We start from the raw sequence: 27,903 nt of genomic DNA, 5'->3' as shown, positions 1-27,903 counted from the left end.
TTTTCAGGTTTAATGGCCACTTTTACTGCTGTAAAAATGTGACTTTCAAGGAAAATTATATATTTCACAGTATTTTTGTTTATAGACGTCACGACCGTCGCTACATTTTTCTGCATGACAAGGAGGAAACTCCGCCCTCATATGACATCACTTGATAAAGCCGTATTCAACTAAAGGGGCGCCGCCATTTTAACTTCCTGCTTCAAAAGAAGAAGAGCCAGTCGCACAGTATTTGTTCTCGAAACGTTTTATTGTTTAGCGTAACATAAGGGTTTGTCTTGTTTATTCTTTCTCACAGGGATCAAACTAACTACCTCTATTAGTTCCTCACAGCGTGTATCGGTTAGTTTCAGCCGGAGAGTCGCAATGCCGAGCCACCCGCTGCGTGTAGCGGTTGTGTGCTCGAGCAACCAGAACCGCAGTATGGAAGCGCACAATATCCTCAGGTAAAGATGAGCCGCCGGGAAGAGAAGAAAAGGAAAACTATCATGCAGTGAACGAAATCTGTGCGTTATCGAGCCGTTTTCTGAGCCGGTCACGAGCCATGCCGACACGGTGACAAGACAACCCGTCGGGCCTCAACGCAGTTAACAATGGACTCGCTCCTCTGAGTGTTACACCGGGGCTACGGCGTGCTCTAAACGCTGTTTATTTTACTAGGTTTGCGGTTGGCTTAAGTTAAGGCCCACACAAATTTTGCTTTCAAACAGATTCAGTGCTTTCGAAATACCGGCCCAACTTGTTGGGTAGTTTTTTCCCCCTCCATATGTTGACAAGAGCGCCCCCTATAGGGAATTGTCCGGAAGGGAGCAACTGCAGCTGTGCAACACCGGGTGGCTTCCCTCCTCTGATCAGTCCCCTCATTCACACACCGTTTCGACATTTATTTTTGTCTAGATTTATTGGTTTTTAAACAAAGTGTGTGCTGGTTTGGGATTGTTCAGACATTTCACATTTGGTCTCATTTCCTAATAGCTGCTACCTCTGCCTAGTACAAAATTATTTACTTAGACTGACAGCACAGAAGAGACAAGCTGGAAATGGGCCTGCGCATTTTCAGTGTGCAGTGATGTCTTAATTTAGCCTGTGACATAACAGGACCACATCAAACACTTAGTTAACATCTTGTTGTATGTGAGGAGACACTTGAAAAGCTGACTTCATAGGGTACTTTGCACTTAAGGCACGGACAGATGCTCATTACTGCATTCTGCTTGTATGTAATGTTTTCTTGTATCTAGTGTTGTTGCTAGAAATGGTATGTAATTTACTCTTTTGTCCTTTTTCGTCTTTGCAGCAAACGTGGATTTGATGTGCGTTCATTTGGGACAGGGTCTCATGTGAAGCTACCCGGTCCTGCCCCAGATAAGCCAAATGTGTATGACTTCAAAACGACATATGTACAGATGTACAACGACTTGGTCCGCAAGGACAAGGAACTGTATCCCCTTCTCACTCACTTTTACACACACACACACACACACACACATTCTGTATACTGGAAGCCAGATACGTAAACATGGCCCATGTTCTCGTGACGGCGTTTGAACGGCACAGCAGATCGGACTGCACCGATGGGTAAATCACAGTACATGGATTTTAAAATGTGCCACAGATATATGCTTTATTAAACCTATAAAATACGGGGTGTAAAGACACCTTGCAATACAACAAGCATGCAGCAGTAAGTGAAATTTTGGTGAAGATCATAATGTAAAGTTTTTGTTGAGACCATCCAATTTAAATCTTTACTTGCTTCTAAAACCCTAGTTTATATGGTTGAGTGTCTGTAATTGTGAGGGGTCTTCATGTTAACACTGTCCTTGCTAGTGCAGTTTCCCTGTGTTTCCAACATGTATGTTTTATGTTGTCACAGTAGATATTTTTGCAGTTTGAATAACACCAGCAAGATAAACAGAAAATATTGTCCTTTTTCTAGTATTCATTTAATAATCTGGCTCACTTGTCTTCTGTAGTTAATTGCTGTAATTATGTGAATCACTGGTGCATCAGTAATAAACGCTGTAAAACTTGGTAAGGGTGAAAGTATAAAGAAACTAACCACAGCATAACTCCATTAGCAAAGAAAAACAGTGGTCACATGTAGACACTGACTGAAAAAACACCTAACAGGGCATTTAACAAATGTTAATCTAGGACGGTTTTCCCAGATAGAGTGAACAAGGAATAGTTAATCATGTTTAAAGAACTGGCTTTCTGAGCCACAGCTTTAATTTTGATGAAGACGATATTGGCTTTAGTGCCCCAAGAAGGTTGAAGATTAATTACAACCGCTTGTGTTATTCCTGATTTAGTGAGAGCGTATATGCACATGCCACCTTGGCCCACATTACAAAAAGCCTGGAATTTGCTGGAGCTGGTGAAGTAAAAACTGCAATAGTGAGTGATTTTTCCACCGCATTTTCTTTGATTTCATCAAAATGATGCAGTTATTGATCCTGTCAATAAGTACTGACGAGTGGTACTGTTTGGTCTTCTTGATATAGTCTCCACTATGAGTGAGCAGTCTAATGTGAAACCTGGTCCTTTTGGTTATATATTTTAAGGCTTTTATTCCTACAGTATCTTTTTGTAATTCTTCAGATACATTTTTTTTTTTTATTAAAGACCAGACCAAATGTAGGAAGGTTCCTTCACTATGTCTGAGAAAGTCATCCTGAGTTAATCTGGTTAAATAGGCCACTTAAGTGAAAATCTAGGCTTAAAAGTAGGCGAGATGTGCTTCACCAAATTTTTACTTGCTGTTGCTAATGTTTTTACTGTATTGCAGGTGTAAATTTTGCCAACCCAAGGTAGGTTGAGAGGTCAACTCTGACAAATTGTCCCATAAATCTCAATGTACTATGAATAGAAAATGTACATACTGACTCAACTATTTGTTGTATTCTTGCAACTTGGCATGGATTTCTTGAAAATATAGTCACTATTATAGACAATTCACCATAGTGGTTGGTCTTTTTTTATTTACATATTTGGCACTGTCTTGCAGGATGACCATGTAGGTGTAAAGCAACACAGACTTTGACAACGTTTTAGAAACATGAAGTATTGGACAGAAATATTGTCGTAAGGACAACAGATGTTGGCTTGCGAGTATCAGAATGGCTTGTTGGTAACATAAATATTAAAACTTTATTGAAAGGATTAATCAGTCAAAAGTTTCACATTTTACTGATATTGCACTGAAATGCCATTCTTCTATTTACCTCGTTTTTTTGTTTACCTTTTTTCAACAAACTGACCTCTAATTAATGGTAGGCTTTTCAGAGCCCACTAGAGGGTGCTGCAGTTTGTCTAATACAAACACTGACACCACAGAAGTGTGTTCCCCACAAAGCAAACAAAATATAGTGTCATTCAGAGAGATGAATATCTTACCTTTTCCCCACAGGCTCACAGGGTGTTGGTAGGCATTTTTCAGTGGTGATTGAAATCCTGTCTGATAGTGTGACGAAAGTGTTGTATTACCTTGAAATGTTTCTCTCGCTCCTGCTGTGTTCCTTGACCTCCCCACTCTTTAGATACACACAGAACGGTATCCTGCACATGCTGGACCGCAACAAGCGCATCAAATCAAAGCCGGAGCGCTTTCAAAACTGCAAGGATAAGTTTGACCTGGTCATCACCTGTGAAGAGAGAGTCTATGACCAAGTGCTGGAGGGTGAGGCTTCTCATAAGAAAAGTCTAATCACTGAAGGGACACAGTTGAGAATTCAGAGCCCCTTGCAAGATCATTGCTTTGATAGAGCTTTTTGTGGGCATACACAATCAATTAAGTTTCTATCCCACAAAATGATTTGTACACACCAAGTTTTTACTCCCAACACTCCTCACTTTTTGTTTCATCTGTTGTTGCTCCCCAGATCTGAATTCAAGAGAGCAGGAGACTCTACAGCCTGTGCACGTCATCAACGTAGACATTCAGGATAACCACGAGGAAGCCACGCTGGGTGCTTTCCTTATCTGTGAGCTGTGTCAATGTGTGAGTGTCTCCTACCAGGGTTCTTAAATGCTGTTGTACAGGAACACTGCGGACAGAGTGCAACAGACACTCGGTTAAGTCATTTATGACATTGGTTTAATATTGAAAAATTATGCAGTAAATCTATATACTTAAGTAATATGAATAAAATGGTCACTTAATCTGCCATCCAATATATTTTCAAAAGAGGAGATTGTGTGGTCACCTAATGAAAACGCTGCCAATGCTATAAAAGGTGCTATGATTCATACATGGTGTACAGAGATTGATTTGAGTTAATTGGTGCAAGTGTGTGCGCAGGATGTGCTTAATGTGCTTCCTCCTCCACCTCTGCAGATCCAGCACACTGACGACATGGAGAATGAAATTGATGAGCTTCTACAAGAGTTCGAGGAGAAGAGCAACAGGCCTTTTCTTCACACTGTCTGTTTCTACTGATACTCAATAGAAATTTGCAATAAACACAGACCCAGACCACAAGCAATCAAACAACAGTATATGGATGCACACACTTGATACTCCTCAATCATTTACAACCCAGTACATACACATTGTGTGCCTACACACACACACACACACACACAGCTTTGGGTCAGGACCTAACAAATGGCTGCTGTTGGACATATTGGTGATGATGGGTTTTTCCTCTATGCAGAGGACGGACTCGCTGCTCTTGCTCTGCCTTTATTTCTCCGGATCAAGGTCAGGCCAAGGTCCTCCCTCCATCCCAGTCAAGTGAAATCACTCAACCATGTCTCCTCAGGGAGAGCCGTAACACCCACGCCCCTGATTCAACAACTCCTTTACAAGTCTCTCTGATTTACAGCCTATTGATGCTGATTTTTTTTTCTCCAGAAGATATATAATTGTAATTCATTTAAGCATATATGTCAGACTTTTATTCCTGACCTGGGACAGTGTAAATGTGTTTCTTGGGGTCAGACATGGACGAGAATTAATTGAACTGAATGAGTGTTTTTGTGCGACTATGTGTTGTAGATTAGATAGGATTAAGTTAAAGTGGGTGGGCTAATAATGAATAACCAAACCTAGACCTCTCTGAGGCACTCCTCCAGTGTGTTTCCAATATAATGTGTTGATTCATATTTAAATTTGGATATGCTATTTTTCAGGGCATAGTATTTTTTTTTTCTTTTGTAAATGTTAAAGAATTGAAGCATTGTAATTATTTGCAAACTGCGAGCTCAGCTCAGAGTGCCTGATTTTTCTGTGTACATATGAATCCACTAAAGAAAGAAGCATCTCTAAGAAACATGTCTTGATTCTTTATTTGCTTTTTGATATTTAGTTCATGGTGGTTTCATGTTGGGCAAGGGCAAGTTTGATTATTTTAAAATATTTTAACAGGTGAATATTAGGGTAAGGCACAAATATTCAAACCGTTTCTTCAGTTTGGCTTTGTTTGGACAGTAACGTTACCGCCCAATCTCCATCTTGTGATTCATTGACAGAAAGCTTGTGTAAATTATTGAGGTGTGCTAATTAAAGCTGTAAACCAGGTGGAAGCATGACAGTAAATCTGTATGTAAATATATTGGTGTAGAATTGAGTCTGTCCTAGTTACTCTATCTGTCTGTCTGTCTACCTGGTGCAATCAGGCAGACAAGAAGCAATCCGTTACTGCCCGGATGTAACGCTACCTTTCCGTTACTCGGTGACCTCGGCTTTAATCAGCATAAGTTAATGGTAAATAAATAAGATTAGAGTTAACTAGCTAGCTTACATAATAATCAATATAAGCGTCATTATTTGAATAACATTTACCAAAAAATACTACAAATGTAGGATATAACGTACTTTGAAACTATCCGAAACAACTTGAGTAACGTTACCCAAGCGACCGTTAGTGGGGTTTTAAATGGGAATTGTCAGTGTGACAGCTAACGTTATCTAATAAAAGTTACCATGACAACGTATTTAGTTAATTATTAGAAAAAACAGCGATTTGTTAAAGTACCTGTGACCGGGACAACCCATCACTTCCCCGGTGGTGTGTCGCTGAGCAGCACGTCGGGCGGAGTGGATGAAGAGGCACTGACAGCTCCGAGCACTAATATGTAAGCTAACGGAAGAGTCTGGATATGAAGCCACCATGATGCTCCTAATGTTATAGTCTTCTGCGGTGACGGTAACAACTAATGTCAAATCGTAAAGTTTATTAACATATTTCCGCCGACAGTTTAACTAATAAATTGATAGCAATTAAGCTAGGTAATCTTTTTTCCCCCCGTTGTGTTTGGAATATTACAGCGTTGTGGTGAGTATCTCAGTGTACTTCAGCTATTGTTTTGCTCCGGACCGTGACTTATCTGACGGACATGAACGCGCTTTTTGACCGCTTTCACAACTTCATCTTACCGTTAGTGCGAGGGGAGGACCGGGTCTGCGCCTGCACCTGTGGCAGGTAAAATACAATCCAAGTGTACGGAATGAGACCTTCTTTTATATTGTGGTGTGTGAGACAAACTCGACGCTTATACTCCTAAACTTGTGTTAATGGCTGCTATTAAGTGAGCTCCAAACAGGCTCGTGCATTTCAATAAGCCTGAATTAACACAGCGTTTGTTATGACTTCTCACCACGAACCCTGGGTATTTATATCTTGGTTTCAGCTCAGAATATCAATTATCAGTGAGTTACTCACTCTCTTTGTTTCAGAGAGATGTTCAGACTGTGTGCTGCTGATGCAGAGGGATGGAGCACATGCCACCACACCTGTTCCCTCAGGTTTCTGGGACTTCAGGTGGTGTGTGTGGTTGTGACCTGTTAAACCCCACAGATCATACAGGCCAGCGGTTGTTGATGGCCCTGTCTTATGGTGGCAATATGGTGCAAACTTTTATTTAGAGATGCACCAACATATCAGCAATGATATTAGCTGCTGACACCTTTAAAAAACATATTTTTTTGTATTGCTAATATTTGTAGTGCATAAGACTGGAATATCTGGATTCTTTGTTTAGGCGATTGTCAGTTAATTCAACTGTTAAATTATCAAAAAATAAAATGGTCTTAACAACTATGTATTTCAAGGTTTGATGATTGTTTATATTTTCAGGTAACTGTGTTTCACACAGTGTTTTATAGCAGAGGTGGGCCACCTCACCTGAAATAAAGACCAGCTCTGCTAACGTCATAGAGAACTTTTTATGGAAAAACATGAACCATCATGGGAAAGGAGTAGAAGCTTTATTTCACTTGCAAATGTTATATTTTCACTTATGGTGGCTTTTGTTTAGGCTGTCATTTACTAACATAATTGATCACAAGCCGAGATGTGTCAGGATCCTGGTGGCATACCACCTCTGCTAATCAATTAAATCAATACCCTTCTTCTACCTCTTAGGCTCATAAAACTCATGTAAAAGGTATCTGATTAAAAAGGCTGCACAAGGCTGTTTCTCTTAAATTCTGGAAAGTTGACATTTTAGAAATACATAGGCAAATTTTCAAACTACGACAAACAATTTTTTAAGTCTTTCTATTGAGACTATCATACAAATGCATATTAGTTACTGGTATTGTACAACAGGGGTGGGAAGAGATCAGATTTTGGTATCAACTTAAAAAATATTCATATCCTCCTATATCATCTTTCAGCATCATGGGTTCATTTTTGTCCACTGACAATGGTGTCTCTTTACTTTTCTATGTGCAAATCTCTCACCACTGGCTGCTGCTCTGTCTGCTGCAGTCATCAAGTCTATCATGTTGTTCCATATAACGGGGGCCAGTCCATGACGGATTCCAGAGAAACCTACTTTTTAAGTGACATCATGACCCAGCAGGAGATGGACGTGATAGTTGGAATGCTCTTGGGCCTCTGCATCAGCTGGTTCTTGCTGTGGCTGGATAGTGTTTGGCACTCAGGGCTCAAATACTGGAGGGCAAACCAAATGAATGGTGAGTAAGAAGCCAACTGAAGCTGAACCTGCATGTTGGGAAGGGGTTCAGTGATTATACAGTATATGATACGTTTGTATATTTAAGCTATAGCATTCATGTAAGTGAAAGGTTTCAGCCTGGTGTCACAGCAAATTCATACTTTTTTGTACAAAAAAGGCCGTGTTTTTGGCCTGTGATATATAGAAAGGAGTACACAAGGATGAAAACCTTACCCTAACTTTACCAAAATTATTTTACATAACCTTATCCCCCAGCACTTAAGTCAAACTTAATAAACTTAAGTCAAACATTTGTCGTAAATTTACCAAAATCAGGAGCATTCTGGGATAAACTGTTGATCTTTTCAGGTATTCAGTTTCCCTTTCTTTCTTTCCAGATGTGGGTTTCTGGTCACGGATGCCCAAATTCAACAACACAAGGGCCTTATTCAGGCGGTTACATCCAAAACACACAGAGGACTCCAGGGGGAACATGGTGCACCAAGATGTGTACCATAATGTTAATGGAAGCATTTGACACAGAAAGATAAAAATGTGGATTAAATGCAACCGTTTCTGTGTGTGCTGTTTTCTGTTTAATCACCTAATAGCCCTTGCAGGTCTGGTTGACTCCAAACACAACTTTATTTTTTAATATGCTAAAAGTTAAGTCAAAGTTGGTTTAGGAAAGGAAGAGGAATTCTGGATCCTATGATTTGTTTGGAAAATGAGCAATGATGTTTTTTCTTAAATACAACCAGATATTGGCAGATCTCTTTTTGCAGATGATGGGGTTTTATGGGAAAGGGGAATGAATATCTTGCACATTAACTACTTTTCTCAACTGAAAACCAATATAGTAGTTTTCACCAGGAAAAGAGTTCTCCCTGACATGAGTCTGGGATGTATAGATGTATAGGAGAACATTGGTGAGGGTGAATGATTTTAGGAATTCTTTTTGACTCTAAGTTAACATGAAAAGTGTCAGAAAGTCATAAATATCATGAATGGGGACAAACATCTCTCCATTAAACACTATGTATGCAATGATTTGGTCTGTGATTACGGTAGTGGAGTCTGAGTATCTAAATGAGATACAATCACAAGCACTAAAGTCAAGACACATCCCAGCCCTGCAAGTCCTGGCCGGAGAGATGCCACTAGATATTAAAAGGAAGCAGTTAATGACCAACTACTGGGCTAACCTCAAAGGATATGGAGGTGTGTGCAATTTAAATAGTAAAGTCAATTCAGGTCAAGGAAAGAAGAGGTCAATTTCAACAAAATAAGACTTGTTCATTCCAGTTTAAATAGCACACTTAAGGTAACAGGAAAGCATCCAGCTGGTTTATGTGAGCAATGTCAGTTTGAGGAGTCTGTTGTGCATGTAATCATGGATTGTAATAAGTATGAACAAGATTCAGAATCTTAATATAAAAACATGAATGAACCTGTCGAGTGGATCGGGCATTTTATCAGAGAAACAGGATTAATGGGTTGGATCTGATCTCTAGTCCACACTCCGAAGCAGAAGTTGCGGTAATGGTCGTAATACGCTGGTTGCCAACTGCCAACCCAGAGGAGGAGGAGGAAGAAGAAGAAGAACGAGTAGATACCGCTTCCGGCTTGTGATATGCGTCTCTCTGTCACCGCCATCTTACAGCGGGGTTCTGGCCAGTTCAGTTCAAATTGTAGAAAATGCCAGACTTTTGTGCTGCTATTGGATGCTCTAATCAAAGAAATGCCAAAACCAAGGAACGGGGAATAACATTTCACAGGTGAGAAGTTATTTTACTGTTACAAATGTGTTGAATTTCATACATCACAATAAGCAACCCCTCTTTTAAGCTAACGTTAGCATAAAGTTAAGTGACTGTCCTGATAAGGTTACTAAATTAAGCTAATTTATGTTAGGTAAAGAAAGTAATATTTAAGTAAGCTGCTGAAAACAGGGTTCCTACGGGTCCTTGAAATCCTTGAAAGTTTTTGAAAACAGACAAATCTTGCTTGAATTTATATATTTTGTGCAAGAAATTGAAGTTCTTTTGATATATATATATAACTGTAACACAGCACAGTTGAGAAGTGTTCACACATTCAAGCCTCTCTCTTTAATTGTTGTCTGTGAGCTTCTGTAAAGCCTGATAGTTCTCATTATAAAAATTCTCAGTGTTGTAACTACTTAACCTTGATCCATGTCTCAAACAATGCCGTGTTTGAGGGAATTGGGCCTGGAAAGTCCTTGAAAAGCCCTTGAATTTGATGTTTAAGAAAGTGTGGGAACCATGTGAAAATGAAATTTATCAACCAACTGTGTCACTGTATTACTGTGTTAAGTAGTCCTAAATGAGGTACTTTAAAGTGTTTACAACAGTTTCATGCCGCTGAGGTGACATACATTTACTAATGTGTCTGAATTGTAGCTATAAAAGCATGCAGAATTGCATAGTGTTTTTCAGATGGACTTGTTTTGTGTATAGGTTCCCAAAAGATCAAGTTAAAAGACAGAAATGGACAGCTGCACTGAGGAGAAGGCACTTTGATCCAACTCAACGCTCAGTTGTTTGTAGTTGTCATTTCAAGTCAGAAGACTTTGACATGACTGGACAGACAACTCGTTTAAAAGAAGGAGTGATCCCATCAGTCTTTGCATTTCCTGGCCGTCTTTGCAAAGTTAGTGTCATTGGCATCTATCTCTATAATTAATGTCAATGTTTCATAAAATCTTAATCTCTAACTAACACATGTGTAATGCCCACTAAACCTAACAATAAAAATAAACTTTCTAAACAAAATTGTATGTATTGACTTAAATAGTTTTTTTAAAATTTTATCTCCAGGCACCCAGTACGTCCAGGTCAAGCAGGACCTCACAAAAAGCTGCTGCACAATGTCCAGATGTTCACGTTCAGCTGTCAGGGGACCTTAAGGTGTCAATCTCAGTGAGTGAAACAATTGTTGTTTTAAACACCCTTGCAGAATGCTGGACATTTATAAAATGAGGAGAATAATTTTAAGTTATGATAAAATGTATATTTTTCAGGATCATCAGTATGCCCTTGACCCAGTTAAAGTTAAAAAAAAGTTAACTGAGGCTCAGGACAAGGTGGATGAATTACAACGGGACTTAAGAAATGCCAAGGATCGGGAAAGAAGGCATAAGAAGGTAGTGAATTCTGTGCTAGAGGATTTAAAACGCAAAAATATGCTAACAGAGGAGCTGCAGCAGAAGCTTGACTTCGACTCTGGTTGATTGAACTGCCAAGCCCCTTCCTTTACGGATTAAACATGTGTAACATTGATAGTTTTCATAGTGGTTTAAATTCATGTCTCATCTCACCATTTTAGATTGCAATCTCACCACTGTTCTGAAATGTTGACTGAAAAATAGCTGATTTTAAAAATTTCATTGTGAAATTATTTTAAAAAAACATTCTTTTAGAAATCAACCTTATTGACCTTCCATCTAATTTAATATTTTCTTATTAAAGTATCCCACATTCTGTTCTGTAAGTATGCATTGTGGTGTTTGTTTACATTATCTTTTGTTTTACCTGAAATAGGTGGTTGTACACTGTGGATGCTAAGCCTGGATTTAACACCTGACTTTTAGATATGCTATGAAAAAATTAGGATCCAGCAAGATTTTGGTCAAGTGTGTCTTATGGTGGAAGCCATGGCCATAAAGAAGCAGGTTCAGTATGACCCTCACACACAAACAGTGACAGGCTTTGTGGATCTTGGTGATGGCATTGATGTGGCAGGTGAAGCCCTTGTGTTTATGGTTGTTGGACTGCAAGTCCACTGGACAACGGCCATTGCCTACTTGTTTATTGAGACATTGACAAAACGCTTTGCTGCGGAGTACCATAGAGGTGCTACATAAACGAGGTATTAAAGTACTGTGTGTGACAATGGATGGGCATTTATCCAACATCAGCATGTGCAGGCTCCTGAGCATGTGCCTGTATGACAGGAGCCAACCAGTGCACAAGCACCTGCCTTCCTCCAAGGAAAAACTGTGTGAGAGTAGGGCAACATTTGTATTGTTCATCTCTCTTGTATAAACATGCAGCCCTAAGTCAGTTGCCTGGTGCTTTTATTTTCAGTTGTACAAAACTAAGATTGGTTTATCAGAATGTGTAATCGTTCCACTACGACTCTGCACAACACTGCTGATACTGTATATATCATTTTTGTATTTTATCTTTTTGTAGTTAAAACAGAATATTGAAGCCTGCCAGACATTCTTCTTCTTCTACCTTTACCTTTAGTGTTTCTTGTAATTGTCATTTTAAAAATTAAATCTTTATTTATTTCCAAAATTCTAAACAAAATTATATCATGGCAGATGATAAATACGTGTCTGGAATTTGTAACAAACCAAACTGCTAGAAAATTGGTTGAAAATTCAGCGAGATATGATTTTATTGTTGATAGACCTCCTGCCTTGATAGACACATACGTGCATTTTCAAATAAGGTGACCTTGTTGCAGTGTTGTGAGCACACTGGAAATAACACATTTGATAGGCTCACCTGGGGACTTAATGTCAAAAATGCCATTAGGACCTCCAGTCTATATCACATACAGGCTTTCCATTCAAATATTATGGGAGTATTATGTCTTGCAACTAACTGCTGTTCAGTGTAACTGTGTTTGATGTGTGTGTTTATTTTTTAAATCAAGCTGAGTTGAATAGTTTCCTATTATCATTTTTTTTACTTAATTTCCTAATCGGAATTACCAGATTGTTTGTTTGGTTATTTATGCGAACCCATACATTAAAGTGCATGAAGGCATCCTATAATGTCCGACAGGGAGTTTTATCACATGGCATATTCCAAACAAAGGACAACTTCATGCCCTTGACTTTGCTTTGTAGAATATGCTTCCTCAAGCCCTCAGCCATTACTATGACATATTGAAATCCCATGTGGATTCCTATAGGACAGTATGGCTGCCTCATCCAATCTTAACCCCTCCTCTCTTATGTACTGTGTTACTATACTTTGTCTCTCTTTCAAAACCACATATATATTTATAATTCATGACAATGTCATTGCAAGATTTGATCTCCAATAGTTTCAGCATTTTATTGAAGGGTTGTGTAGCGGTTAGACTAATAGATGTCACTGACTGTTCAAAATGTTGTTTTCTGAAAGAAATATTAATTCAGCTGTCTCAATTATTCAAGTGTCTTAAACTGTAATCCAAGCTACATGTAGTGTAATATCATGTAGCAACCCCAAAACGTAAGAAAGACCATAACTTCTATGGTTTATAAAAACACAGATCTATTTAATCATTTCAACAGACACTCCACTGTGCACAACACTTATATACTGTTATTACAGACACAGAGTCTGGTTTCCATGTAAAGTACACTTCTGCGATTATATATTCGAATGAGAGTCTCAGGTGTCATTTGTGTTTTCAAATGTTAATTGATTATCTCGCCCAACCTGCTGAATTCATCTGTCTTAGACAGTCCAACAGACTTTTAGACAAACTGTTAAACTGCAGACTAGTTAGGGGCAGGTCACTAATCTTCTTAATCAAGGCCGTTCCACTTAACAAATCTACAACTCAAACTGGAGTTCCATCCTTTGGAGGAGAAGATCCAGTTTTGTCTTCCTTTTCCATCTTGCCCTCACTGGAGGCAGGAGGCTGGACTAAACTCTCCGCTGTTGCCGCAGTTTCCGGTGTGACAGCGCCTTCGCAGTCCTGTCCAGCTGGGGTGGCACTTTTGCCTTCTGCTGATTGGTCGATGTCTGAAAGAGGTGGTATACTTTCACCTTCTTGTTTTGTATTTATCTCAAGGACTGGAGTGATCACCTCTTCAGCCTGAGGTGCCTCACAGAGGGGCAGAGTAAAGCCCATTTTGCCTCCGCTGGCTGTCACCCCAGCTGGGGGAGGTGTAAGGGTCTTGGTCTGAGCCTCCTCCTCTCCATGCAGCCAGTCCATCTTCTGGAGGTGTTGTTTGACAGCATCGTCAACACGAGCATCGATCATAGCCTCTGTCAGGACGCCATCTTCAGAGGAATATGCTGCTGCCTACAAGAGAACATAAGACACATGAAAATCTTGTAGCATTTTGAAAGATTTACACTGCAGTTTAAAAAAAAAAAAAAATTAGATTACAGATATGGATTGACAATGACTACAAGGAACGTACCTGCCAGGCCACACCTAGCTTGGAGATCTCTCTTCCTGACATGCCCTCTGTCCGCTTCGCTATCTCAGAGCACTTTTTACCATAGTCAAACTGTGCCAGCTTCATCCTCCTGCACAAAGACACACATAAACCGATAGATGAGAGGGGGACAAAGTAAATGACTCTTCCACTGTTTTTCTAGCCAGGTTGCAATTTCTTTCTGACTTTGTTGTGCTTTTGGAGCTCAGTTCATTGCCTCCTGGTCTTTGTGTGTGGATCGCTCCCCACCTTTCAGGCTCCATCACACATCGGACCTCTTTGTAATTAATGCCTCAGCATGATTGGCCACACTCCAGATGCCCAGTGGGCTGTTTCTTGGCCTTCATCTCAAAAGGGCCTGAATTTAATCCTCATCCTGGCACAGCCTTTCAGCCAAGGATCACTCTATCAAATATCATACGACTCCTCAAAATCACTCAGAATTAATAACATAACATGTGAGTGAGTAGACATGTAGGACTGAGCCTCATTACTTGTTTCAGTATGCATCCCTAGTGTGCAGTGACTTGGGTTCGTGCCCTATTTTAACAGCTGTGTTGTTGTGTGGGGATTGTACTCACTGCCTCCCTCCGGTGGCGGGCTCCAGCACATATTTGTCAAAGTACAACCGCACCAGCCTCTCCCTCTCATCAGGACCCGGCAGAGCAAAATTCACTATTTCATCTATACGGTCGTTTATGGCCCAGTCAAACTGTTCTGGTTGGTTACTGGCCAACACCAGCATGAACCTGCAGGACAAACACACAAATCAAGCAGCTTAGAGGCATGCTGGGAAGTAGCCAAGTTGGTATAGGCAGGGTAAAATGAAGTGAAGAGTACGACACATTTAAAGGTTTAGGTTAGAGCCCAAATTTTATACAGAATATAAATAAATGTCTACTTGTTGCTTTGTTCACCGGTGCGATACAAGAATGCATTCAAAGTGGCTCTGAGGTCTTCACTGATCTTCTCCTACAAAAAAACAAGTGTAAAGATTGCATGTTAGGTAGTTAAAGATAAATCGAGAAATTAAAAGGGTAAGAAAATATTTCATGACATAACATTTCTTGGAAATGCAGACTTACAGTGGATCTCTTGCGAAGAAATGCATCAGCTTCATCAACAAAAAGCAGAAGTCTGTAACGGGATTAAAAATGCATGATAACCTATATGTTTTATATCTGGAGTGGACAGTATTGCTGCTTGTACTTTTGTATTTATTTAATATAACATCAAGTAGCCTACCCGCGTCGACTCGTGTTAGCCCAGTCAAATACTTTGTGCATGGCTGTCACACCATCGCGGCCCATGGGTGCCACGTCACCACCAGTCATAATTGCATAGTCCATCCCAGAATGCATTGCCAGCTTCTACTCAATACAAAAAGAAATGCCTTACAGTTCAAAATCACTTTCCATGTATGTAAATGTTTACGTTCATCATTCAGTCCTCTGGTGTACCTTAGCAAAGAGAGTTTTGCCCGTGCCTGGAGGACCGTACATGAGGATATTCCTATACAGGCCGTTGTTCTGCCTCGTGTTTCTTGTTGCTATGGCAACATCACGCACACGCTCTTCCAGGGAAGGCTAAGAGATTAAAAAAATAAAATGCATCAAGTGGTTACAAAACTTTAAAAACGCATGTTGGTTGCATCCTTTGTAAAGATTTCAGTGTCCACTTACACTGAGCACAACTCCCTCAAGGGCATCCTGAGGTTTGCTCTTCAGCCGTTTGGCCATCTAAATAGTTAAGATGGAGGGAGAGAAAAAGTGTAAGTACCATAATTATAATCTGCAGTTAACAAAATGAGCAAAGGATCAATTGCTAATTAGCTACCTTCACTGGATGCTTGATTGCCTCTCCCACAGTGAATCGGGACGTCTCCCGCACCAGTGACGGCTTCCCGAGCCTGGCCTCGATGTAACGTCCCGCTACTGCTGTTGCGTTTCGAGCCGAATAAACTCCCACAGCTAAAAGGGTCAGACCTGCCACCTGGTGATGTGATGAAACAGTGATACAACATTCAAATATTGTTGACTGCAAGGAACAAGAAACACACTCCATTTAAACCCATTTCAGGTTTGCCCACACAGACAATCTAAACAGTTAAATGGAAATGCATGGTTACTGGATGTCATCAATTGTGTAATACTAGCAAATGCAAATACGTGTAATAGAAAGATTGTTGACTGTATATCTGTAAGTACATTTATTTGTTGGTACTTTTACACATTACTAACCTTTATTTTGTAGAAGATTGTATTTCAGAGAACTCATTCGGTTTACCCAGTCTGTCTTTCCATCAATGCAATTCAGAGGCAAATTCAGCTCTTATTATTTACTATGTACTTTATTTTTAGTATAATCATTCACTAAACTGATTGTGGATGGAAACTGATGTCTCACCGTGGCTGTGACTTTGTCCCAGTCTGACACAAAGGCTCTGAATCCTTCTCCAAACACAGCACCTGCAGTCCTAAAAGCAAATACCAGTTAACTGTCAGCACGCCTATTGGGTGTTTACAAGATGCAACTGTTGATTAACCAGTTACTTAACATACAAAACTGACACATCTTCACCTGATTCAGGAACACCATGAAATGAGTCAGTGTGTCTTACTTAATGGACTCCAGGACAGTCTGTCTGTGTTCTGCAGACTTCAGACGGATCTGCTCGCGGATGATATCAGCATTCTCCCTCTCCACGCGGGCTCGTGCTTTAGACTCGGCCTCTATACGCAGAAGCTCATTCTTGTGCCTCAGCTCCATCTCGTGCTCTATCGTCGCTGTTAAAACCCCATGACAACATACAAGTACATAAACCACCGCTCAACATCTTCAAAAGCTTCCACAAGATCCTGTCATTAGCGTTGCAGTGGTGTAGTCTATACCTTTCCTCATGGCCTCCTGTTTCTGTACAGACTCCTCCTGTTTGCGAAGGTTCTCCTCATTCAGGGCTTGCTGTTGAAAAAAAGACAAAAAAAATAAGTCATTATTTTGGTACTGCATCTCATTTTAAAGCCTTACATACTAAATATGTAGGAGTTGGCCTCACCTGTTGCCGTAGTTGATCCTCATATCGCTGTCTGGCCAGCTTATCTTGATACTGAGCTCTCTGTGATGGGACAGAAAACAACTAACTGAGCGTACAACTCAAATTGGTCCAGTTCACTGCTGCAATATACTTCTAATTGTTCTTTACTTTAAAATACTAAAAAAAGAGAAAGACCAAGTATTTCTGTTCTCACCGCCTGATGCTGCTTGGTCTCCTCATTCAGAGTTTTCCTTCTCTCCTCTGCCTGGATTCGAATCTGGTCGCCTTTGAGCTGTTCAACTGCTGCTTCGTACTCCTGATACAGGGGCACAGAAAATGATCTCCAGTGTTTACATTTTACATTGTAAACTGCAGTGACAAAAAAAATAAACTATTCAAGAACCTTTTTAATAGCTATACACACACACACATAATTCTCATACTGGACTGGCTGTGTCGCTGTCAATTCTGATGGTCACACTGCAGCACAGACTAAAAAGTACCCACACTCTACTGCATCTCTCAGCACCAGTAACTACCCAGTAAATCACATGATGTTGACGTAAATTAGCACTAGCGAAATGAACCTAATCCTCTGGAAAACCGCAGGTGTCCTGCAGCAGAACAAGAGAGAATCAGTACTTTAGTGTGTGTATTTCTGCCGTACCTTCACTTTGGTCTGATGCTCCAACTGAGTGGTCTGCTCCTGCATCCGAGCCAAATCCAGAGCTTCCTTGGCATGTCCTGGATGGAGGTGAGAGGCAACAACACAGAGCTGAAAGGTGTGATGGCTTCAAACATGGAGGTTTTCAGTGATCAATGTAACACCATGATCTGCCTCTGACTCCTGACAGACATGTCTCTCTCTCTCTCTACATCCACTTTCTTAAAATGAATTTATGAACACAAAACAAGATAGAAACAACTGGTGAAGCACTGCATGTGTGTGGAACAAGTGGAATTTGGGTGTTGCAACCCAGATTGCAAGGTGATGACCTTTGAACTCAGTCCACTAGTTTGAATGAAGGTGAGAGCAGCACAGCGTTGTTCTCATAAGCAACCAACAATTTCACAAAGATGGCATTAAATACATATGTACAGATGCTGGCTGTGAGTGTGGGCCTCATTATCGAAGCTGCTGCATTACTGAAGAGACCACAACCGTGAGCCAGAGAGGAGCTGGATGCAGATGCATCATGACTCTCGGTGTGCAGTAATGTTGTTGACAGCCACCAAGCTAACAGGCCTCCCTCCCGAACACTTACGGGACTTGTCGAGCTCCTTGGCCGCATTAGCCGCCCGCTCCAGCCCGGTGGGATCGAAGTTGCTCCATTTGTCCTTGGGTTTGTCTCCGCCACCGCTGGAGCCTCCGGCAGGCGGCGGCGGCTGAACCGGGAGACCGGGAGGTTCGGGCTGCCCCTTGTTCAGGCCGAACAGCCACGACATTTTTAATGATAATAAATAAAGTACAGTTCAGCAGCTTCTGTGTGGAGAGAGACGAGGCAGCTGCTACAGACCTGTCACTGCACTTCCTCCACACGCGTGTCACGCCGCAACCTTCTGCGCAAGTGCAACAGAGAGAGCAGGTTTCTCTGAATACCAGCAACGACGATTGGCTGGTAATAAGTACTTCTTCTTCTCATTGGCTGTCCCAACAGCTGTCTTCAGCAGAGGTCATTTATGTAGTCCCACCCAAAATCAATACGGTGGCCGCAGAGGGTCATAATACGTCTAATTCACAGGAATGGACTTGGTGTTCTTTTGATTGCATCAGGTTGTTTCTGGTTTTGTTAAGTCATTGGTGATTGACATTGCTGTGATGTGTCCTTTGCACATCAGTTTCTAGCATGAAGCATTCACTGGATTTGATCTCTGCAGGATCATCAGAAATAAATGTTGGACAGGAGGAATGTTTCAAACCTGGGTGCTCATGCTTCTCCAATACCACTGGTTGATTGAATTAAGATGGTATCATGTTAATGTAATGTAATATTAGTGTGTACTATCATGGCTATAAAAGAAGAACATTTATAGGGGACAAAGCAGCCAACGTGAAAACTACAAATGACTACCACATCACATCCTTAAAATAGCAATGTTTTGCAATAAAGAGAATCAAGACAGGATGACAAAATATATATCAAAATGTTTAATGAACTAAACATTCAGAGGACAACCTCACCCCAACAAATGGTAAAACATATTTACACAGAGACAAAAGTCATTACATGACAAAGCTAGAGGTCACTCTTCTTCCCAACCTCCAAAAAAAAAAAAAAAAAAGTCACAATCAAACAGCATCAAATCATAACTTAACAAAAGCTGCATATGATGTACGCAGGGAGGTTTGTGGAAACTGATCCTCCATCACAGTAGTGGAGGTAATCAGCAGGGCTGTGGTGGAGTATTTTGTTGGTAACACTGCAGCCGGGAATCTCTGGCCCTCGTGATATTGATGTTGGATTGAAAGCAGTGAATGGAGCAGGAGCAGGTCTGTCTGGACTACCAATTGGTATGCTGTTTAATGTCGCCGCCATCTTGGATTGTGATTATGTCCATGTGATGACTTAAGAGAGCAGAAATATTCTTTACTTGAAATGGTTCACCTGAAAATAACCCACAACAGTATTTAAGAGTTGCCTATTGCCTTAATGGTAGGAAAAGTCATATAGATTTGTCAAATCTCTTTTCATAGATGCACAGCTTTTGGACAATCCAATCGCAGCATGGGTGCAGGCAGGGTAGCATAGGGATCAAGGCACTGCAACACAAATCATCTGTCCTGCTGGAGTGTCCTTGAGCAAAATATTACCTCCCTTTCTACTTCAGGGACATTGCTCTGTTGGTATCTCTGTTTAAATTCCCCCTAACAAGACCAAAAACCAGCGTGGGGATAACCCACGTGAGACTCCATTATACACCCATGTCCAATTGTTTAGGTCCAGCAGTCCAGTTAATTCCTCGCCATGAGTCGACACTTTTTCACCAAGCAACCCACGTTACATATGGTGACCAGACTCTGTTGTCAAGACAGGTCGTTAAGCATGAGGCAACCCCGGTATAGTGATCAATTAAGTGTCACAAAAATTAAGTAAATTATTTAACTACCTTTATCTTGATATGAAAAATACTGAGATTAAGTGACAACTGTAAAGCAAGGAGGTGAGTGTGTTTCATGAACATCTCCACAATCCAAGACCACTGTTCTTTAAACTACATAACAACTGGAAATCTGTATCGAGTCCTTTACTGTAGCAAAACGACACGGGAGAAGACACCAGGAGGCTCTTTGCCTTCACCCAACGCCGCCCGGAAGCCTTCCTGTTGGCGAGTCTGTGCCAGCTTTGCGAGCGAGAGGAATGACCGAGGCTCCGTGACGGCCAGGTCGCTGATAACGCGTCGGTTTAGCTGAACGCTGCTCTGTATGGAGGAAGAGAGGAAATACGTTACATACAGGTAGAGTGAGCCAACAGCATCAAGAACGTAGAGAGGACCGGTACAAAGACATTCAACCTGACTAACCTTGGTGAGGTTGTGCATAAGGGCGGGATACTTCATGCCGTGCTCTCGTGAGGCTGCTGCAATGCGTGAGATCCAGAGCTGAAGAAATAAGAGCACAAAAATATAATAAATTATATTGATTAACTCAAGTACAATACTGTAAACAATGAAGACAACTGGGATTGGAAGGACAGCTACGTTTTAATGGTTCCCAACCTTTTTGACTTGTGACCCCTTAAAATGAATCAGTGTCTACTTGTGATCACTAATCACAGGTTACGGCCTTACTGTGGACATCATTAGTGAGCAGTTCAGAGGGATTTTTTGCCTTCTTGTATCATTCAATTTGAAGCATTTTTAGGGCCCAGAAGAGGTGAAAATATCCAGTATTTCACAAGAAAAAACAAAAACTAGAGAAAAGTCAGAAAACTCAACCTATTATGCAAGACATACTTTCTTTTAGCATCCCTTTAATCATCGTGTGACCATTCAAAGTTATCTTGGGACACTTGATCAACAGACTGTTACTACTCTTGACACGTTTTAGTTGTATTTATGTTTTTAATATACTGTATGTACCCAGGAGTCCTTGCAAAGCAGTACTGATACTGAGTGGATTATCCTGGTGAAATAAAGTAAAGTGAATCGGTTTGGTGAAATACAATGCCCCCATCATTGCCAATACATGTCCCTGTACTGAGAAAGGTAGTCTGGTTTACACAGCAGTTAGAAGCTATTTTTCGGATATTACAAATAAAATCTCATTGACAAATCTCAGACTGCAGCCTCTGTGCCTGCTATGAGTATTTGTGTCTTACCGTTCTCATGTTGCGTTTCTTGAGCCTCCGAGATTTAGTGGCGTAGACGAAAGCTCTCCTGACCGCCCGCACAGCCAGACTGTAGCACCGGTTCTTTCTGCCTCTGAAGTGCTGTTGGAAGAACAGACAGGAAGGATGCTAAAGTGACTATCATTGCGCTGTTAATATTAGATTAGGATGATGGGGCATCTTTCTAACCGGAGCAAACAGCATGGGTCATATCTAAACACAGCCGATGCAATTAGCATACGACTCGCTGATTTTCTAAAACATTTAGGTTTAACTACCACACAGACTACAACATCACAACATGTAGCCCCCTCTCCTCCAGGAAATAGTCGTGGCCTTACCCGTGCATGTTTGAGAACTTCTTGAACTTTCCAGTATCTGTCAGGTCCACGACTTCTGATCCAACAAGACAACGTCAAAAACACCATGTCTGTTCTTCGAGTACACTACTGCACCACAGTCTCCTTTGTAACACAATGAAAATGCTGGATTAAGTGACCTCAGTGCAGCTCCACCTGTAAAGAGACTCGATGTTATGTGAGTCCACACACGCCGTACCACGACTGACAGAGGCGCACTGGGTTCGTTCGATTTAAAAGCCCGGACATCCGGTGCCCGTGTGTCCTCTGCTCCGCCCGGGTTTGCTGACCAAGAAATAGCCGGCGTCATGATGGAAACAAACGAATGGGGGATTATGAGCAAACAAACAACGAAAGACGTGACAAAAATGTCACAATCAAGTCAAACAAACCATAAATTCACGCTCTTACTGTGTGTGTGTGTGTGTGTGTGTGTGTGTGTGTGTGTGTGTGTGTGTGTGTTTCCACGGCCGCGTGACGTCGGTCAACAAAACACGCGCCAGAGCTATGACGCAGCCACGGTGGATGCTGGGACAGCAGACGTTGGAGGTCAGAGAAACTCCAAAATGTCGGTTGCTGGTCTCACGTCCTTGAGCCGCTGTGGCGTTTTGGCATTCCGCTCCCCCGCAGGACTGGTGGTATGTTGAAAGTCATTAGACTAAACAATTAGTAAACAATTACAATTTGACGTTATTGTCAGTTACAGTTTCTGTCACGTCACAACTCATTCCCTTTTGACAGCGGAAGGCGCCGTCTATGCTCTGAAGTTCATGTTACGAAGTCCTAGCTAGCCCTCACTGTCAACTAGCTAAGTCATAGTCAGACTGACTCAACAAGACATTTTAACGTTTTAATTTCTTGTTTATCGGTTGTTGTGTGTTTAGCTTTAAATATAGACTATAAAAAATCCATGTAAACATCCAACGTGGCAGGAAACGAGTTGGAGAAACTTGTAAACATTGTTCAGTGAATATAGCATAATATCTGACAATTTCATGTACGAAATTCAGTCAGAACAAAAACCCAGACAAAATTGATGAATTTATAACGTGACCTTGTGTAATAAAGGAGCCGTGTTTGGCAAATCATGTCACTGCAATGTTTCATAAGATCATGAGTGATGGCTTTTATCAGTGAATCATAATTTGTTTGTGATTTAACTAACAACAAATGCTCTTCTCAAATTCTACTCTTCTATGTGTTTGTTAGGATTTTTTAAGATTGTAAGCACAGGAATAAATATTAGAATAAAAATAAATTATCCCAGTCAGTGAGATAATTGAGCATGAAGCGAAAGAAGCAAAGAAAGATTGAAAGAAATGTTATTTTTCTTAATGTCAGTTCATCATCTAACTGAACAGACATAATTTTCTTAGCCAAAGTGTCCAGTGGTGTGTAATGAAAGCAGTAGAGTGCCAAATAATCATGTTTTTTCTCCCCTTGTGCCTGCTGTCAGTCGGTGCGGTATGCCCAAACAGCAGCTGCTCCAGCAGCAGAACCCAGAATAAAGAAGTTTCAGGTGTACAGATGGGACCCAGATACTCCAGGAGACAAACCCCGCATGCAGACCTACGACATCGATCTCAACACGTAGGTGTTACAGCTTTTCCCTCTGCACTGAGGAAGCCCAATATGTGCTGCGGTGCGTCAGTCTGTGTTCTCATTCATTAGCTACTTAAATGCGTAAGTGGTAATGCACAACAAGGTGTCCTGATATCCACAAATGATGGGTGAGGTTAGCTGAAGCACTTTGGATTGTATTATTGCATTTATTTAGTGGCCACTTACTAAACAAAAAGGGAGGTTGAATTTAAAATTGATTGACACCTGACCATTGTTTATACATGTTTAACTTTTATTAGTAAGAGGTGCAGTGAAGAGGACTTAGTCAGGTTAAGCATTAACATTCAAGTCAAATCTCTGCTTATCTTTTATAATGAATACCGGAGGGAATATGGCCCTTTTTAATAGCACCGCTATTAGTTGTTCATGTTGACTTGTATCATGTGGAGGCTTATTGCTTAGTCAAGTTCTAAGCAGTACCTAAGCACGTGTAAACAGAGGGCATTATTAACGAACTGAGAACAGCCTTCAGGTAGATTTAACACAGGTCATGGACATCTGTGCCTCTAATTAGCCTGGGGACACTCACCTCACTTCTGTCAACATGACACTGCAGCCAAAAGAATCCGAAACTCAAAAATGCTCTTTAGCCATAAAACCTGTCAGGATTTTCTTTGCACAAGTCAAACACATCAGAGATGTCCCCTTTTACACTTTCATGTCTTGACACTCTGGACTCACCGACTGGTTTTGTTCTTCTTCACATAGTTGTGGCCCAATGGTTCTTGATGCCCTGATCAAGATCAAAAATGAGATGGACTCCACTCTGACCTTCCGCCGCTCCTGTAGAGAAGGTCAGTAATCTGAACAGAATAATTATCAACTCTGTGTGTCATTAGAAATGAATTATGGCTCATTTAATTCAAATGTTCATACTTTTAAAACCTGTTTATAAATTTTAAAGGATAAATGTGGCAAATAATAATCCTGTGTAATAGTAGTAGTTGTAGATGTAGTAGTCAATTAATAGATTATAATTAACCACAAAAAGTCTCAAATTACTCAGTTATGATGGTGCAGCCTACATTTAATAGGGGTCATGTAGTTGGTTTACTCTTGAGAAGTTAAAGAAAACTCCAGGCTTGTTTATTTCAAGGTCCAGTATGTAACATTTAGGAGGAGCTATTGGCAGAAAAAGCATATAATATTTATAAGCATGTTTTCATTGGTGTATAATCACCCGAAAATAAGAATCGTGTTTTCATTACCTTAGAATAAGCTGTTTTATCTACAGAGGAAGCGGGTCCCCTTCCACGGAGGTCACCAAGTTGCACCGCCATGTTTCTACAGTAGCCCAGAACGGACAAACCAAACACTGGCTCTAGATAAGGCCTTTCGCAAGTTTCTCCTAGACGTTTGGAAGGGGAGGGCGAGGTGAGGGATATTCAGTTGGTTGCGATCTGCAACCTCACTGCTAGAAGCAACTAAATCCTACACACTGGACCTTTATGGGAACATACCAAAGTTTTGGAAGTCTGCTCTGTAGATTAATTTTTATTTTTAAGTGATTATTTGTTCATGCCGACTACAACATTCAACCATGAAAGATGATGCTGCACAATCTCCTCTCTCTTTTTTTTAAACAAAAAATACGGTTTACATTACTCTTCTGTTATTACACCACAATAATAAACTACTGTATTGTGGTAGAAAAAGTGTGTTTTTGTCTTCAGATTGTCTTGTCTCAGAAATGATATTAAAAGCTTTTATTATTTTTGTTTAAATGCAGGTATTTGTGGGTCCTGTGCAATGAACATTAATGGAGGAAACACACTTGCCTGTCTGGACAAGATTGACACCAATATTAGCAAGCCAACTAAGATTTACCCTCTGCCACATATGTATGTGGTCAAGGACCTGGTACCTGTGAGTAAATATCCACCACGCCCCGAACTGTTGCAACAGCTCCAACTGATAACAGATGTTACTCCACTAGTCCTATCAATTTCCATTTGTGTGTCAGTTGCCTCAAAATATGTACATAGTAAATTTGGTGTATATGCAAGAAATGCAAGTGTTCATGTGGCTGCTAAAAAGAATCATTTCAGCCTCTTTTGATAGACTCATAGGTAAAATGCCACACTCAATACAACTGGTTAAATGTGACATATTACTGAATAGTACATGGATATCAGGTCAACACTTGCTGCAACGCCACTTCTTCTTTGTTGATATAGTCTTGGCCTTTTGTGAACCAAGTTAGTCAGATGCACAGATGAACGTTTAGAAGTGCTGTCACCAAAATCCAGTTTTCCTTTATCGCATTTTCTGAAGCATTTAAAAAGGGCTGTTTTTTTGTTGTTGTTTTATAAAGCTTTATTCTGACATTTGTATGCCGACTGGATCCTTGATTGTACAATTGTGTTTGCAGGACATGAGTAACTTCTACGCCCAGTACAAGTCTATTGAACCCTACCTGAAGAAGAAGGACGAGTCAAAGGAAGGCAAGGAGCAGTACCTGCAGTCTGTGGAGAACAGACAGAAACTGGTACTCTGCTGTTTTTATTTTGCTAAGACATTGACAGGTTTTCCATTGCTCAAAGTCACATGAAAATAAATATCCTTTCCTGCTTTTCTCCTGTGTAGGATGGGCTGTATGAATGTATCCTGTGCGCCTGCTGCAGTACAAGCTGCCCCAGCTACTGGTGGAACGGAGACAAATACCTCGGGCCTGCCGTGCTGATGCAGGTTTGTGTCTGAGCATGTTAACGTTTAGGAATTACTGATTAAATCCTGAAAACGCATAAGAAATGACCACATACGAAGAGTTCATGGGTTACATCCTGTTGCTTCTCAGGCGTATCGTTGGATGATTGACTCGCGAGACGAGTTCACAGAGGAGCGTCTGTCCAAGCTGCAGGATCCTTTCTCCCTCTACCGCTGCCACACTATCATGAACTGCACCAAGGCCTGCCCCAAGGTAATCTTCAGCCACATGCACACCACAACTCATGCTACGTATATCTAGTGCCCTTCAAATATACAGACAACATGTGCTGTTTGTGCTTTGCAGGGTGTCTTTCTCTCTGTTCTTTAAATTTTTCAAAATAACTCTTACTGCTGTTTCCTCATCTGTGTCGTCTTCCTCTTAGGGCCTGAACCCAGGAAAGGCGATAGCTGAGATCAAGAAGATGATGGCCACATACAAGGAGAAGAAGGCCGCTGCTGTCTGAAACCACAGTTATCCTCTTGGACAACTTTTCCCTCCATGATTAAATGATATATTGATTTAAAAATGCTTATTATGGTCTGAAGGGCCAGTACACCTGTCAGCTCCACCACCACCACACTCCGCAGACTCTATAGTTAACTGTAATGGAAATGGGTGGGGGTGTATGTGTGGTTGGAGGACTTGGTGTTACACAAACGCACATGTACAGTATGAATGCAGGAGAGAAGTGTGTGTGTCTGAGTCTTACATGTACCATAACAGAGTAATTTATCTCCAACTCTACTGTGTGTATGTTTGTGCACTTGGGAGACGTGATGCTGCATATTAAAGGAAAAACAAGACGTTTTCTTGCGTGTACATTTTTTTTTTTTTTAGCTTGTTGCTTTTTTCAGGTTAGCAGCTGGTTCACAGACATAGTGTATATGCTCTTCTTCCAACATACCAACAACAGTCTTTGTTTTGACGCTAAATAAATAGTTGAAATGCCTGCAGCTGTTTTTCATTGGTTATTATTTGCTGTCACTAATGTTGCTTTGATCATCCTTTAATACACATCCACGGTGGTTAGCAGTTTAGTGTCCTCTAGATGTCACTACTACCAGCCCTTCACCCATCACCACATACTTCAAATACGCCGATGACACTGCCATATTCTCACTACTCAATGACAGCCTATCAAAACTCATCTCACTTGACACAGCTGTGCACTGATATCTCCCTGCAGCTGAATGTGGACAAATCAAAATAACTGGTCATTAGCGTATCAAACACACCCGACACTGGACTGAACCCCACCTCCATCCAAGACATGGCATGACAGTTGAACAGGGGAGCAGCTTCATGTCCCTTGGACTTAACACATCACTTCTATCCATAAAGACCCTTGTTTGTTGCCCCCCACCTCCTGTTGTTGTACTGCTCGCCCCCTGCTTCTTCACCATGTTAATTAACCATCTCCAACAAAAACAAACGTACCGGCATCACACATCATCTACCTCCCCACAGCCGAGCTCTCAGACGTGAACCACAGCGCCGTCACACGCCTACCCCTCTCAATAGCAAATGACGCTGATCACCCCCTCAGTCAACACCTCACATTACTGCCATCTGGTCGGAGAAGAGTTTCGTCCCTTGAGCCATAGACGCCCTGAACAAACTGCCTCGCCGACGCCGTTGCGAGCTCGGATGTATGGATGTCAACATGAAGACCTTATGTATTGTCTATATCTGTATGTTTATATGTTGTACTGGCTGTGAAATCTAAATCCACTGTGCAGGGCCTG

The 27,903-nt window shown here is 41.0% G+C and overlaps 6 protein-coding genes across 7 annotated transcripts; 4 read left to right on the top strand and 2 right to left on the bottom strand.

Annotated features, from left to right (window-relative positions):
• The first annotated feature begins 167 nt into the window (after nt 1-167).
• Nucleotides 168-5,272, top strand: ssu72 (SSU72 homolog, RNA polymerase II CTD phosphatase). Its single transcript, XM_044214414.1, has 5 exons — nt 168-446; nt 1,298-1,441; nt 3,543-3,682; nt 3,885-4,003; nt 4,340-5,272. The coding sequence occupies exons 1-5, from the start codon at nt 367-369 to the stop codon at nt 4,439-4,441; spliced, it is 585 nt and encodes a 194-aa protein (XP_044070349.1). The 5' UTR covers nt 168-366; the 3' UTR covers nt 4,442-5,272.
• Nucleotides 5,273-6,287: 1,015 nt separating this feature from the next.
• On the top strand, nt 6,288-8,478 carry LOC122884520 (transmembrane protein 240-like). The gene is made up of 3 exons (XM_044214527.1): nt 6,288-6,428; nt 7,719-7,927; nt 8,307-8,478. Exons 1-3 carry the CDS (start codon nt 6,343-6,345, stop codon nt 8,444-8,446), a joined length of 435 nt encoding a protein of 144 aa, XP_044070462.1. The 5' UTR covers nt 6,288-6,342; the 3' UTR covers nt 8,447-8,478.
• A 971-nt stretch (nt 8,479-9,449) lies between these two features.
• Nucleotides 9,450-11,992, top strand: LOC122884463 (THAP domain-containing protein 2-like). 2 transcript variants are annotated; one of them, XM_044214434.1, is made up of 5 exons: nt 9,450-9,686; nt 10,389-10,581; nt 10,749-10,850; nt 10,952-11,074; nt 11,472-11,992. In XM_044214434.1, exons 1-5 carry the CDS (start codon nt 9,607-9,609, stop codon nt 11,493-11,495), a joined length of 522 nt encoding a protein of 173 aa, XP_044070369.1. In that variant the 5' UTR covers nt 9,450-9,606; the 3' UTR covers nt 11,496-11,992. The 2 variants fall into 2 exon arrangements, with proteins under 2 accessions (XP_044070369.1, XP_044070359.1); XM_044214424.1 differs by lacking the exon at nt 11,472-11,992 and having other exon boundaries at nt 9,482-9,686; nt 10,952-11,421.
• A 1,196-nt stretch (nt 11,993-13,188) lies between these two features.
• On the bottom strand, nt 13,189-18,729 carry atad3 (ATPase family AAA domain containing 3). The gene is made up of 16 exons (XM_044213918.1): nt 18,404-18,729; nt 17,806-17,882; nt 17,353-17,454; nt 17,160-17,219; nt 16,996-17,065; nt 16,725-16,890; nt 16,511-16,580; nt 15,941-16,096; nt 15,787-15,843; nt 15,565-15,690; nt 15,350-15,474; nt 15,190-15,241; nt 15,006-15,076; nt 14,686-14,853; nt 14,087-14,195; nt 13,189-13,965 (listed from the first exon to the last, which is right to left on the bottom strand). The coding sequence occupies exons 1-16, from the start codon at nt 18,582-18,584 to the stop codon at nt 13,498-13,500; spliced, it is 2,058 nt and encodes a 685-aa protein (XP_044069853.1). The 5' UTR covers nt 18,585-18,729; the 3' UTR covers nt 13,189-13,497.
• A 543-nt stretch (nt 18,730-19,272) lies between these two features.
• Nucleotides 19,273-22,159, bottom strand: mrpl20 (mitochondrial ribosomal protein L20). Its single transcript, XM_044214515.1, has 4 exons — nt 21,808-22,159; nt 21,458-21,568; nt 20,661-20,738; nt 19,273-20,558 (listed from the first exon to the last, which is right to left on the bottom strand). Exons 1-4 carry the CDS (start codon nt 21,892-21,894, stop codon nt 20,385-20,387), a joined length of 450 nt encoding a protein of 149 aa, XP_044070450.1. The 5' UTR covers nt 21,895-22,159; the 3' UTR covers nt 19,273-20,384.
• Nucleotides 22,160-22,307: 148 nt separating this feature from the next.
• On the top strand, nt 22,308-27,107 carry sdhb (succinate dehydrogenase complex, subunit B, iron sulfur (Ip)). Its single transcript, XM_044214195.1, has 8 exons — nt 22,308-22,463; nt 23,282-23,415; nt 24,157-24,242; nt 25,178-25,314; nt 25,820-25,936; nt 26,035-26,136; nt 26,246-26,368; nt 26,541-27,107. Exons 1-8 carry the CDS (start codon nt 22,392-22,394, stop codon nt 26,619-26,621), a joined length of 852 nt encoding a protein of 283 aa, XP_044070130.1. The 5' UTR covers nt 22,308-22,391; the 3' UTR covers nt 26,622-27,107.
• The last annotated feature ends 796 nt before the right edge of the window (nt 27,108-27,903 follow it).

Source organism: Siniperca chuatsi, linkage group LG2 (genome assembly GCF_020085105.1).
Source record: "Siniperca chuatsi isolate FFG_IHB_CAS linkage group LG2, ASM2008510v1, whole genome shotgun sequence".
Taxonomy (NCBI): domain Eukaryota; kingdom Metazoa; phylum Chordata; class Actinopteri; order Centrarchiformes; family Sinipercidae; genus Siniperca; species Siniperca chuatsi.
The sequence above is the reverse complement of the archived record's forward strand: the minus strand, read 5'-3'. Positions and strand labels throughout refer to the sequence as shown.